The sequence below is a fragment of the Exophiala bonariae genome, assembly GCF_035927105.1.
Source record: "Exophiala bonariae strain CCFEE 5792 chromosome Unknown scaffold_1, whole genome shotgun sequence".
NCBI lineage: Eukaryota > Fungi > Ascomycota > Eurotiomycetes > Chaetothyriales > Herpotrichiellaceae > Exophiala > Exophiala bonariae.
This window is the reverse complement of record NW_027042476.1, coordinates 2,893,495-2,907,284: the sequence shown is the minus strand read 5'-3', so window position 1 is coordinate 2,907,284 and position 13,790 is coordinate 2,893,495. Positions and strand designations below refer to the sequence as shown.

Here is a 13,790-nt window from a genome sequence, read left to right as displayed (position 1 = left end):
GGCATGTGTCTCCCGTCCCCCACCCCTGTTAGTGTGAAGCAAATCTGCAAGTTGTAACTCGTAAGACCACGAACTGCGGCAACGTTTCTGATGAATGAGATGGAGCCTTTCACGTCTAGAGTTTGGATGGATCATCCCTTCCCTTGCCCTTGAAACCTGATGCCTACTGTAGCAGTGGTGATGGGAGTCGGTGAGTAGGCGACCGTTGGAAAGGAGGATACTTCAGTCCATCAAAGGTTGCCCATTGGACCGAGAACAGATGAACATCAGAATCTGTAGTGACTGGAATTCGCTGGGCGAAAGGATAAGTCCACACCCACTAACGAGTAATTGCAGATACGAGTCCAGCCGTGCCCGTGCCTCACCACCGTTAGAAAACACCATATGGACGGTGCTTCGGTAGGGAGTAAAACAAAGATGGGCCCGCTGGCCATGTGACTCCAGCACCATCAAAGGGTTAAAGGGCAGATCCGGGGGCTAGTGGGCAAGCCCAGAGAATCCAAGGAGGCCTAAATGTGTCCCCAAGGAAAGTGAAAGAAAATACTTGCAGAATGGCTTCTGCTTCTGCCGTCCCGTATTAATTGGCCAAGTATAGAATGTTAATTTGCTATTTTGCATCGCACTTCAAACAGGCAAGTAATGACGATCACCGCTGCACCAGATATTTGGCAGGATATTACCCACCTACAGGTTTCATCGGTATAATGGGCGAATCCACCGAGTTGCACTCCCAGAACATACGGTTCTGGAATAGCCAAAGTGTAAAGAAGCTTTCCAGGGGTCCAACCCTACCCATGCAGTGTTGCTCCTGTCGTAGTGGAGTCTTTTGGGGCTCTTGTCATTTTCCAAACGAAAGGCAAGCATTAAAGCTATGAGAAACGAGTTCTCCACTGAATCTGCACTGGCTGATGGGAATTAGCGAAGTAGCTCGCTACTCCTTCGTAGCTTCCCCCCCCTGGCGGACTCGACCCGGTCTGCAACCCTGGCCCCAGTAGCCCTGTGTGCCCGACTCATGGCCTTGGGTAAACCTTGATTCTCATACTTCGAAATTCAAGGGAGTATAGTCCACGGAATACTGCACCGTTCTCCCACCGATGTAGACCATCACCTGGATAGGGTTGGCTTGAACTTTGTTGACCACCTCCACTACGATCTGCTACATCACCGCTATAGGAATCGACGTATGATTCACACCACATCCCCATTGAGAAGAGATTCCCATCCCGATCGCTTGAGACCCGAGCACGGGTTGTCTGCATATTAACGTGGCATATTTGCCTCCAGATCTAACCCCTACTTACACGTCCATTGTGTCCCGATGTTGTCGTCTTTTGGCTCTCAATACCGCACTACTATACCCTGATCGATGCAGAAAACTCAGCCTTCCACTGTCACCACCATGTCTCTATCATCCCACGACTCTTCTAAGAAACCCACGCGTACAAGGGAGCGCAAACCACGAGGGCGAGGTCTTCGAACGCGCACAGGCTGCCTCACTTGCCGGAAGCGTCACTTGAAATGCAACGAGGCCAAACCCATCTGTGGACCATGTACGAGAAGCAATCATCCCTGTGTCTACGCAGACCCAAATGCTTCTTCTCATTCAGATTCGACTTCGACTTCGAATTCGGCCTCAAAACAAACCTCGACAACACCTTCTATGACCAATTCAACCGCCCCATCAGTCATCACAAATCCTGATCTCGATTATCCAGACCCATCTGAAAGTTTCGAGCTGGCCCTGAGGACTTCCTGGAGCCATAGGAATGCCTCGGGAGACAAGCCTTCACACCTTGCCTCTCGAGCGACAGGTTGGCAGGCAAGAAACGTCCGCCACACTTCCGTACCTCACTCTATTAATGGAGTGGAGTATGATCGAATTGGAGGCATGCCAGCTCACTGGACGCCAATAATGGATGACTTGGATTCCACCCGCTTTAGCCCCGGTCCGCCATCATTACACAGCGAGATGATGTCCCCTTCTGCACCATACGGACACACATACGGCCCTGTCAGCATTGCCCGTTCGTACACTGGTTCAGACGATATCCCAATCACCTCTCATCCAGGAAGTTCGAGGATTAACCCAGATGCAGCGGTTGCGAAATGGTTCGGACAACTGGCTGGTGACACAGATTTCCGACACGGAAGTCCCAGCTCCGACGCCGACTGGGCTGGCCGCAGACGAAGTAATTCATACACGCAACAGCCCGAGACGATGGATGCGTCTCATAGTTTTACTGTGGATACCCAACAGTATTCACCCAGTACTGCAGAAGCAGGCAGTCAACCCTCTGGAATCAGCCTAGTCCCTCGATCTGAAGACCAAGCCCTGGCAATAGAATCTCATCAATGGCGATCGAAAGATGTCTTGACCATGACACCACGTGAAGTCGAGATCTTTGACAATTTTGTCGCTCGGATCAGTCGATGGCTCGATTTGTTCGATCCGCTCCAAAACTTTTCCACACATATACCTCATCTCGCCATGCATAACATTGGCCTGTTGAATGCTATCCTCGCGCTTTCGATCTGTCACTTGTCTTTGACTCCTAGCCATGTCAATAAGATAACTCCCAATCGAAACGACGCTGTACAATATTACCACGAAGCACTCCGATATATCCAGGATGCAATGAAACACGATTCATATAATAGAAGTGACGAACTTCTCTCCACTTGTCTGATTATCTCTGCATATGAGATGATCGATGGTTCACGCAAGGATTGGGAAAGACATCTTCAAGGGTTCTACCGACTCCAAAGATCCCAGCTCATCCATGGCGAATCCCAAGGTATCAAACAAGCCGTCTGGTGGGCATGGCTTTCTCAGGACCTCTGGGCAGCATTCCGAGAGAAGCGCAAGCCTTACACTTCCTGGACCCCCACAAAAGATTATAGCAACATGACGCCTTATGAATTCGCTGCTCGCTCCGTCCATTTGATGGCACGAGTGGTTTCGTATTGCTCTCAGTCAGAAATTGACCAAGGCGAGCGTAATTTTAAGAGCCGTATCGCGAAGGCGGACCATTTGACCAGTCTGCTTGACGAGTGGCACCGAAATTTGCCGATCGAATTTAGTTCCTTACCAATGTCTTCCAAGGCTGGCAGTGTTTTTGAACCGATTTGGGTACATCCCCCAGCATTCAGTAAGTCCCCAAAACCTGTGCACCCACCTTCGTACTGACAAGTATACCAGGTGTTGCGCTCCAGTTGCATTATGCAGCGAAAATCCTGTTACTCTGTCATCGACCTGCTTTGAGGGGTATTGGTGACTTCATGACACAACAAGCACTGCTCAAAACATATACCGATGCAATCTGCGGTCTCGCCTCGACCCTCACAGATGATGCTTCGAGCATTATGTCTTCTCAATGCCTGTTCATCGGTAAGGACGTTCCATCTCCGATCATTCTCCATTGACTGACCGAACTTTTCTAGCGGGCCTGTGTATTCAAGATCCCCGGGAGCGGCAGGAGGTCGTAAAGCTTCTGAAAGCCAGTAGAGAGCGAGCTGGTTGGCCATTCAACCCACTTTCAGATCATCTCCAAATGATCTGGAATGGTTCGGCCGAAAGCCCATTACCATGAATGAGCAATCATCTCAAACTTGGTTGATCTTGTAAAAGTCAAAAAATCTGCTGACTGAGTTTTCGATGTCTTGAGGTCATCGGGAAAACGTCACACCACCAAGCTGAGCGTACTTTTGATGATCGCACATCCACATAAGATGTCGACGACGTCTGAGGCTGAACCAGACTGCTTACCTGATGGATCTTTGTGCCTTTTACTGCACAAAAACTCGAGTTGGTTTGCCCCGAGGTAACACACCAGCGTCTTGTCGATATTCTTTCGGCTTGAAAAGGTCGAGTTTGGAGATTGGATACAACTGCTCCAACAACCGAGAGCTTTACCATCGCGCCTAGGATTGCTTCCTCACAAACCTCTGAGAATAATGTCGCATTCCAACCGACCTTGGACAGAACTCACAGAAAACGTATACGAAATCAACTCGTTGAGGGTATATTTCGATGACCTTGGGCGGATATTTTCTGAACACCCCGAAACGTTTTGCGGGGTTTATCGAGTAGAATAGAGCGCTGCTTGGCTAAGATTCCCCATTGCGAATGTTTCTGGCGTTGTCTCATAGACATGCTGAGTGGCAACCACCTTCGGAAATGGTGAATCATGGTTACAACAGCACAGCGGAGTCTTTTGGTGTCCTCTGAATATTTTCGGGGCGCCCGTTTCCCCTTGCAATGTAACATAGACATCCAACGAGCATAGAATCAAATCCTATACTTCGATTTCCCATCGTCGATTCCAATTTTCAAGGCGAGGCCGATTGGTCGACTCCAGTAAGCGTGGTCATGTGTTATGTATGGTTGAGAACGATGAGACCGTTCACGACCTGCCGCTGTTCCTCCATGGTAGGCATTGAGAATATCATCATTGGCTGATCAGTCGAGGGACAAGAGTCAACGTAGCCATCCATGTAGGTTCGAGAACGGGTAAAACCATCTCGGCTGTCGAAGAAGGATTCGCACAGCCAAGGACCCCTCCTCAGGAATCTAGATTGCTTGACTGACTGACGGATGCCAAAAGTCGGCCTGGTGGTGTCGGGGGAATTCCTTCCGGCCTGCCAGAAGGGTGAGAAGGAGGTGGGATGGGCCACCAGGCAAAGGACAGGAGATGTTGCGGGGTTTATATACACGGCTCGATATGAGTAGTCCGAACCGGACGGAGCATGGACTAACAGCGGCCTGACTGATCAGTGCTTCGTACAGCAGTCGGTAGATATTAGTAAGTAGTGGTGACAGGCTGTTGCATCCACTGGCTGGTTGGCGGGCTGTGTGACTGGAGATCCGGTTGTTCTCTCGCTTGCTTGCGACGGAGTGTTCTGTCAGTTAACTAGGGGTAAGACCATGGACACCGCGACAGGACAAGCATGACTATGACTGAAATAGGTGGATTGGCGCCTATCCAAATAGTTACCTGCAGGCGAGGACAGGCGAGACGACCTGAGCGTGAGAGGCTATAGCCTGGAGATATACCCTGGGAGCGCGTGACGACACCACTCGAGACTGGAGACTGGACGCAAGACGACAAAGCGGACACCGGCCGATTTTATGCATTTGAGAGCTCGTGTTGAAGATCGACGGCTAGACTTTGCGGGCGAATCGTCTCTCGAGTTCCCAGGAGAGTCGGTCGGTGGAATGGGGATTGGGGATTGCCGATGGTTTTGGGATACTCTGTCCAAGAATCAGCATCCCTGGGACCTGCCTATATCGTCTTAAGCAACCCCGTCTCCTTTCCACTATACCCGTATCTTGCGGGACTCGGCCCTGGAGTGCAGAAAAAAAAAGTTATGTGAGGAAAACGGCTTGCAAGCGCCACACTAGCAACCATTGTGACATCTTTGTCTACACGAATCGTCGTGTGCGGTACCAGGTGGACTGACCTTGACTGTGACGGGAGATCAACGAACGACCACAACAGGTGTCGGCGACAAGTTCCACTCATTGAACAGAAGGGAAACCACCACTCACAAGGATTCGCGCAGTGACTTCGGAAAAGGCCTGCCTAGGACAGTGCAGCGGAATGCAAGCATGGCGGGAACCGATTGAGGGGCCTGCATATGTACGATATGATCCGCTCAGCGGTGGAGTAGATTTGGCTCGGGGCTCGGAAAGTCACCTAGGTTTACCCCTAGGCATGTAGCAGATACCTGAAGGGACGGGCTGTGTTCAGTATGCGAAAGCGGTACAGAGTACCTTACTCACGGTGTACGAATGGAGGCATATGCGCTGTCGATCCGTCTCGAGGACCCTTACCAACTTGCCAAGTTGGGTCTGTAGCTTGTGCAAAGAATGATCGTCGGGGTAGATGATGGGAATATGGAATTTATTCTTGTGCTGAGATCCCTGTCTCTAGCTACCTGACCAGCGCGAGATGCTGACCTAGTTGCTGACTTTTTCCTTGTAGAAAGTGGACAGACACGGGACACTGAGCATGTAGGTGAAGCCTTTGTGGACCGAGATTGTTTGGTCTGAAACCCGTGTTGTGTAGTCAACAGAGCGAGACTGGCAAGTGCCTTCCAATAATGACTTAAGAGTGCATAGGCGATGATCATCCGTATCTTTCGCAGTTTCGCCACTGTCAGTGCATCGATCAGACCACGGATCCGAAAAAATACCCTTGCCAAAAGAACCTTTCTCGTATGCTTTTTCCCTTTGAGATACCGAAAGGCCTGTCCAGGCACACGGTCATGTACGAGCATACAGGAGAACACATGTGCCTCGAGTCATGAAAAAGGCGTGCAGTCTCTGCTCATACAGCGCCACATAATCATCATCGGCTCTTCCATCCGTACTCAGACAGTCATAGTTCGTACGAGCATCTTTTGGGTGGAAATTTTGGACACCGAGACGAGGCTCAGCCTAAGTGATTGGCGAATCAACTAAGGGCAAGTTGTCACCTTTAGTTTAGCTTAGAATGATGTCGTCCAGCGTGCCCATTAGTCACACGCTAAGTGGTCGCTTTGGTGGGTCATCATACACGACAACCACTGAGCATCTTTCAAAAGGGATTAGGAAGAGACTTGCTGAAGCACATGCTCAGTACCCAGAGGTCTTGATATATGAAGAGCGCACAGTTGTCTTCATCTTCCCGAGGTAAAAACCGAGTTGTGGAAAAGAAGAGTCCAGCCAAACTTTGAGCTTATACGGACAGCTGCTTGAATCTTCAAGAATGGAGTTGTAGCTTCCGAACTGAAACGGGCCGGCGCACGAGTGACATGGAAAACTTTTGCACGATTTTCGGGTTCTGTTAACCCCGACTTAGTGGCTAGCTCGCGTTTTGCTCCGTTGGCTACAGACGTTACAATTTACTATGGGTCCTCGCGATTCGCGACGAGGACACAAGAGAAAAGAATCGACTGACGAATATCCATGCTGCGAAATGATGAGAAGGATTCGATACCAAGACGCGGTCGATTATTGTGGGGAGTGCGTGACAGACTGAGGCTTGGATACTGAAGCAGTCCAAGTTGGAGACGGGAAGATCCCACTTTAAAAGTCCAATGCAGTGCTTTCATTGGTTGGCTGATACCGTCGCTCTCTCAGACAATCAGTTCAATGATTGCTATACGGATAGTGATCGGGCAAATGGACCTGAGTCTTGGCAACCCTGGGTCATCCCGTGTCGCAGGCTTCGTACAAATGGTCGCATATCGTGGTGCTTCGCATCCGCAGTCGTACTTCAGATGGGTCGCAGTGGACCGGACTGAGTAATAGGTCGGTGACTTAACTCAGTCCTTTATCACCCGTGGCAAGCTGGAGGTATTTTGTTAATCAGCTCTGAACCTAGTAGTCGTAGTGTCAATGACTAAGAAGTAAACGACTTTCACAGCGTCGATAGAAGGACTGTCGCCAAATGTACCGAATAGAACCGTGACGAGGCTGATATTAGGTAAGGCGAAAAGGAGGAATCGCATCAGATGCCCGCTCTCAAGACCTACTGCGACAGCTTCAAGGGGGCAAAAGTTTTTGGACTTTTACCAATAATGAATTCTTATTTACTCTCGACATATCCGTCCTCGTTTCCTCTGTTCAAATGACACTGCTTCCCGTGGATCAAATCTAGGTGAACAGGCCCGCTGAGTATTGGATAAGGATGTGTTGACACAGGAAAGAAAGGACATTGATCAAACGTTGGCCGACCCGTCACACTGTGCCGTCTTCTCGAAATTTTGGACCTATTTACCATGAAACAGGTGTACGCCGGCTAAATCAGTAATAAAGGTGCATAATGCGTATTGCATCGTCCGGTTCGAGACTCTGTGCCGATAGTAGGGACCGCAAGTGTGCTCATTAACTTCATCTACTTTCCCGCCCCCATTTTGTGCCAAGAGAGCAAAATGCTTTCATAATTCAAGAACAATCAGTTCACTGTTCGAGAAGTTCTTGCTCCAACATATTGGCATACAACTCCAGTGCGCTGCCAATCATGTCGACAATTGCCCAGCTAGTATTGCCCTTGAATGTCTTGCTCCACACTCGAACAACGGCAACCGATAACGCCTTCATCTTCTGAGTGTCGGCAAGTAATTCTCGTGATTCGTGCAAAAGCGTGTGGTCATTTGCATCACCGTCCAAGGGAATCGTCATCTCTGTCTCGTCCAATAGACTCCGGACCCACAAAAGAAGTTTACGTTCGTGTTCTGTGACTGGAGGCCCGCCCTCTGTCTCGAGTCGGGACAGAATAGCAAGCCATTTCGACAGAAGGAATGCACACTCGAGACTGCAGAGAGAATGCTGTATCGACCAGAAAAATGTTTGAGTGCGTGCGACAAAATCAATTCCTAGGCGCACCGGTATTGACAGTGCGTGTGCCGAATGCAGTAATGCTGGCGTCAGACGAGGGTCACGACGTATGTCTGGGGTGTTGAGCAATGAAGTGGCAATCTGTGTGGCATCTCTCGTCTCTAGATGCCGTAATGGTCCCATGTCAACATGCAGTCTGATATAAGCCAATCCCAGTAGAGCTGTCGATGTGAAGGCGACAGGGCCATTGGGGTTTTGGGGATCGAGACTCGACTCCGGAGTCCGTCTCCATCCTGTCTTCCAAGAGCTCAGACCACGATCTAGCACCGAAATGTCCTCGATTCTCAAACTGGATCCTGCAACTCCTGGCCAAGCTAACGACAGTTGTCGGGCAAAAAAAATCTGTTGGATGACGGCGTGGATCAAGACATAGTTTCCAAGCGGTGAGATCGGGGTTGGAGGAGTTTGACTCTGTTTGGTGAAGAGTCGAGAGAACGCAGTCTGAAAAGATATTGGCGGTGAGGCATTCGCTAGATGCAGCTTCTGCCACTGTTCGGCGGTCGTAGCTTTCCATTCGTTTGCAGGATCTGGAAGATTGAGCTTGATTTCGGAATTCAGAATGAGTGGGGGGATGTTCCAGGTGATTGAATGAAGATTGAAGAAACAATAGACAATCAGTTTGGTCCGCTTCTCTCCTTCAGTTCTGATCCAGTCCTCCCAAGTCAGCTCCTCTGAAGGTTGTAATACTTCCGGTGATATTAGACCTGCTTCGCGCACCAGACGTGCAAGAATACTCTGAAAAGCCAGAGCCTCACGCAGCAACTCAGTATGTCTCTCCCATGTGGCGAAGGCGCTCAGCAGGAGAAGTGCCTGAATTGAATCCATTTGCTCCTTGGTATCAGTGGGAACCACATCATCCGGTGAAACATATTGAAATGGACTGCTGGAATGACTCTGAGCGGTGAAGCCACCTCCCGGTGGTGATTGAGCCGTCGAGCCTGTCCTTGGTCTGTTCCATGAGTGAGGAAGAGCTAGCTCATCACGTCGCCGAATTTGTTCCATCACCACAGCTTTTGCCGCATAGAACAGCTCAATGCCTCGACTATTCTCAAAACGATATTGTGCACCAACAGCAGCTAAAGCGAGGATCAACTCGGGTGCGCTGCCGGCAACTTGCAAAGTGGGAACATGAATGAAGGGCAAGTGCTCGTGGAAGCCATTAACGTAGCCGGCTAGATATCGGGAGAGTGAATGCCGTGAGGGTGGAATAAAACCTTTGGGCATAACAGTGTCAAAGGTCGCCAATTTGGTTGCAAATACCTGTCGGTCGGAGTCAGAGACGTCCCAATTTGTTCTAACCTTAGCAGCTTCGATTTCTTCTATGGCGGCATTTCGAGGGTCCGATGGCTTCGCGTCAGGATCTTTGGACTCTGGTTGAAGGGATGGTAGTCGCGAGCCGAATCGAGAAAAGGTGCCGGTTTCATCTTGTGGTACGCCAAGTTTGGCATCCGGTGGATGTTCGCCATTCAAATGAGGTCGGGAGATATTGAGGTGGTCGCCTCGGAGTTCTGGCGACTGATAAGATTCTACCTGATCATTTCCAAACATATTGGCATACCATTCGGAAGATAGGCCCACGCTATCAAGGAAGACAGTGAAGTCCTGCATAGGATCACCAAGATCAGGAGGCTCAAACATAGGCGTCGGATGGCCGTATCCCTCTGTGAGCATTCGAGGCTGATACTGCGCTTCTGAGACAACAGGCATTATCTGCTGTAGAGGCTCGTGCATTTGTTCATGAGACACCTGGGGCAGATTGGCCATGTAATGATCTTGACCACTTGAAGCTACATGGCTTGCAGCATGAGAGAGGAGATTTAAATCATAGCCCCAAGAAGGATCGAGAGGAGGTGCGCCCATGACGGGTTGTTGCTGTGACGAAATACCATTGGTAGGTTGCATGAGCTGTGGATCGAGCATATCCATCATGCCTCGCGCTTCATGGGTAGCTTGAGGCGACATCATGGGTTGACTCTGCTGGGAAGTAATGTCCATGGGATCAGAAGAGGGCTGATGAGCTGGCTGTGGCTGAGCCACATGCGCAGTATCGTTGAACTTCTGAACATGATGTTTGTGGGATTTTCTTGTGGTATGCTGATCTTCTTCGCCTGGATGGACGAGCCTCTCGTGACGGACAAGCAGGTCGCTTCGTGCGAAAGTCTTTGAGCAGATTTCGCAGATGAAAGGCTTCTCCTTGGTATGTGTACGAATGTGTCTCTGAAGGTGTTCCTGTATTACAAGTGTTGAGTCAGTGGATGACCGAGGCAGAAGCAGTAGAATCATGGAGTTAGTATTGGATGCGATCATACCAGGCGAGCAAAGAGACGTTGACAGTGCGGGCAAGGGAGAGTTTTGGACTTGTTGCCAGACTGCTTCCTCTTGATCCTACCAGAGGCTGTCGCCGACAATGTCGAGTCCATGACGGTCAAGTTGGAGATGGCGATGCTTGGACAGCGACTTCAAGTCAGGATGTGGAGATACGAACAGTATGGTTTTGGGACGTGGAAGGTGAGGGGTTGAACTTCTGCAAGTTGAGGGGAAGGAGCTATGGAAAGAGTCAGGCGAAAATGTGGAGGGTGGAAGGTGGAGGAGAAACAGCTGCGGACTCAGAGTCACTCAGCTCACCGAACGGGCACTGTGAGCGAACCCCAGCCACTTCAACTTCCGAGATCGAGAGGCTAAAAGAAAGACGAATAGGAAGACGTGAGGAGTTCGGTAGTTGAGGTTGAAGAAATTTGGAGTGGGAACCGAAAAGTTGTCACGTGTCCATCCTCGGTCTATCATTTTTCCGCACCCATCGGAGAAATTTGACCCGAACCACGTGCCGAGCTTGTTAGCTGGCCTAGATCACCAGCACATACTTCGTACTCAGGATTCTCATCGCAATACACTTCGTTGCAACCGACTAATAGATTTCAACGGAAGTGCCGAAGGACTATTTGTGTCGATGGTATACCAATTTAACACCGGATAAGATACGGACAGTTACTTCGCGTTTGAATAGAATTGCTGATCGGCTATTTTGGGGGGATTCGCACCTACGGCAATGGATGCCAGGCATATCGTTACTGTTCGCGACGGAAGTAACAGTGACATTGAACTAGCTACTGAATTATGCGGACTGAGCTTCAGATGTCCAATGCTGCTTCCAGAGTCAATGAAAGGTGTTGAAGCCTAGATAGGGGCTAATTAATCCCCGCAGAAGCTGACACTGTCAGACATTAGAACATCTTGAGCATTCTGAACATCTGATCACAAGCTTAGAAATCTATCTAACGGATCCGCAACTCTGCCAGTGAACAGAGGCGGGCCTGTATCATCTAACTATATAGTCACATAATGTATTGCGTGGTTCGAAACCTTCTTCCTACTGAGACGGTTGATTCGCAATGGCCTATCAAAGAACATATCGAAAGGTCAGATTCTCCATGTCTGTCTCATTCGTCAGGGGAAAGTCATCTGTTGACTCGATACTCGGAGCTGTGCCGTTCGCAGACTGGAGACGATCGCGGCGCTGATTCTCCCGGGCGAGCAAGACTCGAAGTGTGCCGATGAACAGCGCAGCACAGGCAAAGCAGATCGTGGTTGCCAGGAAACCGCTCTGCTTGATATGTTAGTCGATTGCTAGATATATGGTAGAGGTCCAAGAATGGAGACTTACACCGTAGTATGGGGCCTCGGATGGGAAGAACAAGAATGGGCCGATGAAATTACCCGCTGAATATGCAATGAACATCATTGCACTGTGGAAACATGTGTTAGTACCTGTCATGAAGAGGGTTGTTTGAAAAGCAAGACTCACGAAGCAACAGCTTTCTTGGTGAAGCCTGCAACATTTGAGCTGATCATCGACAAGCTCAATGGAATGCCGGCGACATATCCAACAAACACGAACAAGCCTAGTAGATTACTTCCCAAGTTGGGCCCATAACGCACCAGAACACTGCCGATTAGACTGACCATGCACAATGATCCCGCAATGATGCAGCGACAGTCTGCGTATCTGCTACAGATGAATGTGGCTCCAAGAGCGAAGATCCCGTGAACTGCGCCAAGGGGGATTTGCAATAAATAGACTTGTAGTCTGTTGTAGCCGAGGCCTGCGAACACCAGGCTGCTGAACTATGTAAAACGTCAGCACAGGGTCAAGCTTCAAGCTGTAGTTGCTTAGCCTAGGTACCGTAGTGAACGCTCCATTAGGTATTGAGTTTGCCAATTGGAAGAGCACCAAAAGCCACACTTTGATGTCGGTCATGGCCTCCCAGACTTGCTTCCACTTGAATTGGTTGTCTTTCATCCCAGTCTGATTGCTCCGGATTCGATCGACAGCTCGAATACGCTCATCCTCACTGAGGAATCTGGCCGTGTTTGGTGCATCGGGCAAGTACCAGAGAAGGACGGCTGCCCATGCTAAAGTCATGACGCCAAAGATGATGAAGAGCCACTAGAAGGATGTTGTTAGCACAAGTTCTCCAATAGTAGATTGCAGTGAACTGCGAGCAGTACAATGCTTGCAGGTAGTTCTGAGGTTTCACAGAGGGTCTCAGCCACCTACCCTCCATGGAGCAAGACTGTGCTTGATGTGTGCAATGCCAAATGCGAGCAGACTGCCGAACATGACAGCTAATGAATTCCCTATGAACCAGATTCCGTGGCGAAGTGGTTGTTCAGAGCGCTTGTACCACATCCCAGTCGTTAGACTAAATCCGGGCGAGATTGACGCTTCGGCCGCCCCAAGGAGGGCTCGAACCACCATGAGACCGATAAAATTGGACGTCGCCGCATGGCATGTGAGGATTACAGCCCAGACAACACTTTGTTTGCATCATTAGCCTGTAAATATTGAAGATGATAGGATGTATGACATACCAAGTTGCACTGAGGTACTTCCCTAACGGAAGGCGGACCATGAGGTATGAGGCCGGATAGCAGAAGGCCAGGTATCCAAGATAGAAAATACTACCTGCCCAGGAGTATTGTCTCCCATGAAGATCCTAGTGCGGCGTTATTAGCATACACTCGGGAAAGGTGGTGGGGTTTTCAAGTAGAGTAAATCGTACAAGGTCTTGAATCATTCCCATCACGGATGCAAAGTTCAGAGTCTGTTTATCAAGAAATTGAAGTAGATATGACACCATTAGGAGGGGCATGATCCTGCAGAAGCAATATTAGCGGATGTCCTGCAATCATACAAGTGTGGGTGCTTACCATCGATCAATCTTTCTCAACAACTTCTTCTCTTCGTTCGAGGATAGTCCCCCGTCACACACGGCAAAGGATTCAACTCCCTGCAGACTGGAGCAGTCTGCAGCCTCTTTGTCTCTGGTTATACTTCGAGTTGTCATCTTTTTGAGACTTGCCATTTTGTAATGAACTCAGCTCTGAAAGGTGATCAAGGTTATAAGGT

At 49.6% G+C, this 13,790-nt stretch overlaps 3 protein-coding genes across 3 annotated transcripts; 1 reads left to right on the top strand and 2 right to left on the bottom strand.

Moving 5' to 3' along the window:
* Window positions 1-1,399: 1,399 nt before the first annotated feature.
* Window positions 1,400-3,590, top strand: LTR84_001017 (uncharacterized protein; the record flags this gene model as incomplete). Its single annotated transcript, XM_064844645.1, has 3 exons — window positions 1,400-3,149; window positions 3,200-3,388; window positions 3,442-3,590. The coding sequence occupies 3 exons, from the start codon at window positions 1,400-1,402 to the stop codon at window positions 3,588-3,590; spliced, it is 2,088 nt and encodes a 695-aa protein (XP_064712505.1).
* A 4,355-nt stretch (window positions 3,591-7,945) lies between these two features.
* Window positions 7,946-10,803, bottom strand: LTR84_001016 (uncharacterized protein; the record flags this gene model as incomplete). Its single annotated transcript, XM_064844644.1, has 2 exons — window positions 7,946-10,612; window positions 10,693-10,803. The coding sequence occupies 2 exons, from the start codon at window positions 10,801-10,803 to the stop codon at window positions 7,946-7,948; spliced, it is 2,778 nt and encodes a 925-aa protein (XP_064712504.1).
* Window positions 10,804-11,780: 977 nt separating this feature from the next.
* Window positions 11,781-13,746, bottom strand: LTR84_001015 (uncharacterized protein; the record flags this gene model as incomplete). The annotated part of the gene is made up of 8 exons (XM_064844643.1): window positions 11,781-11,984; window positions 12,045-12,126; window positions 12,186-12,505; window positions 12,624-12,827; window positions 12,939-13,197; window positions 13,253-13,346; window positions 13,401-13,537; window positions 13,592-13,746. 8 exons carry the CDS (start codon window positions 13,744-13,746, stop codon window positions 11,781-11,783), a joined length of 1,455 nt encoding a protein of 484 aa, XP_064712503.1.
* Between the last annotated feature and the right edge of the window lie 44 nt (window positions 13,747-13,790).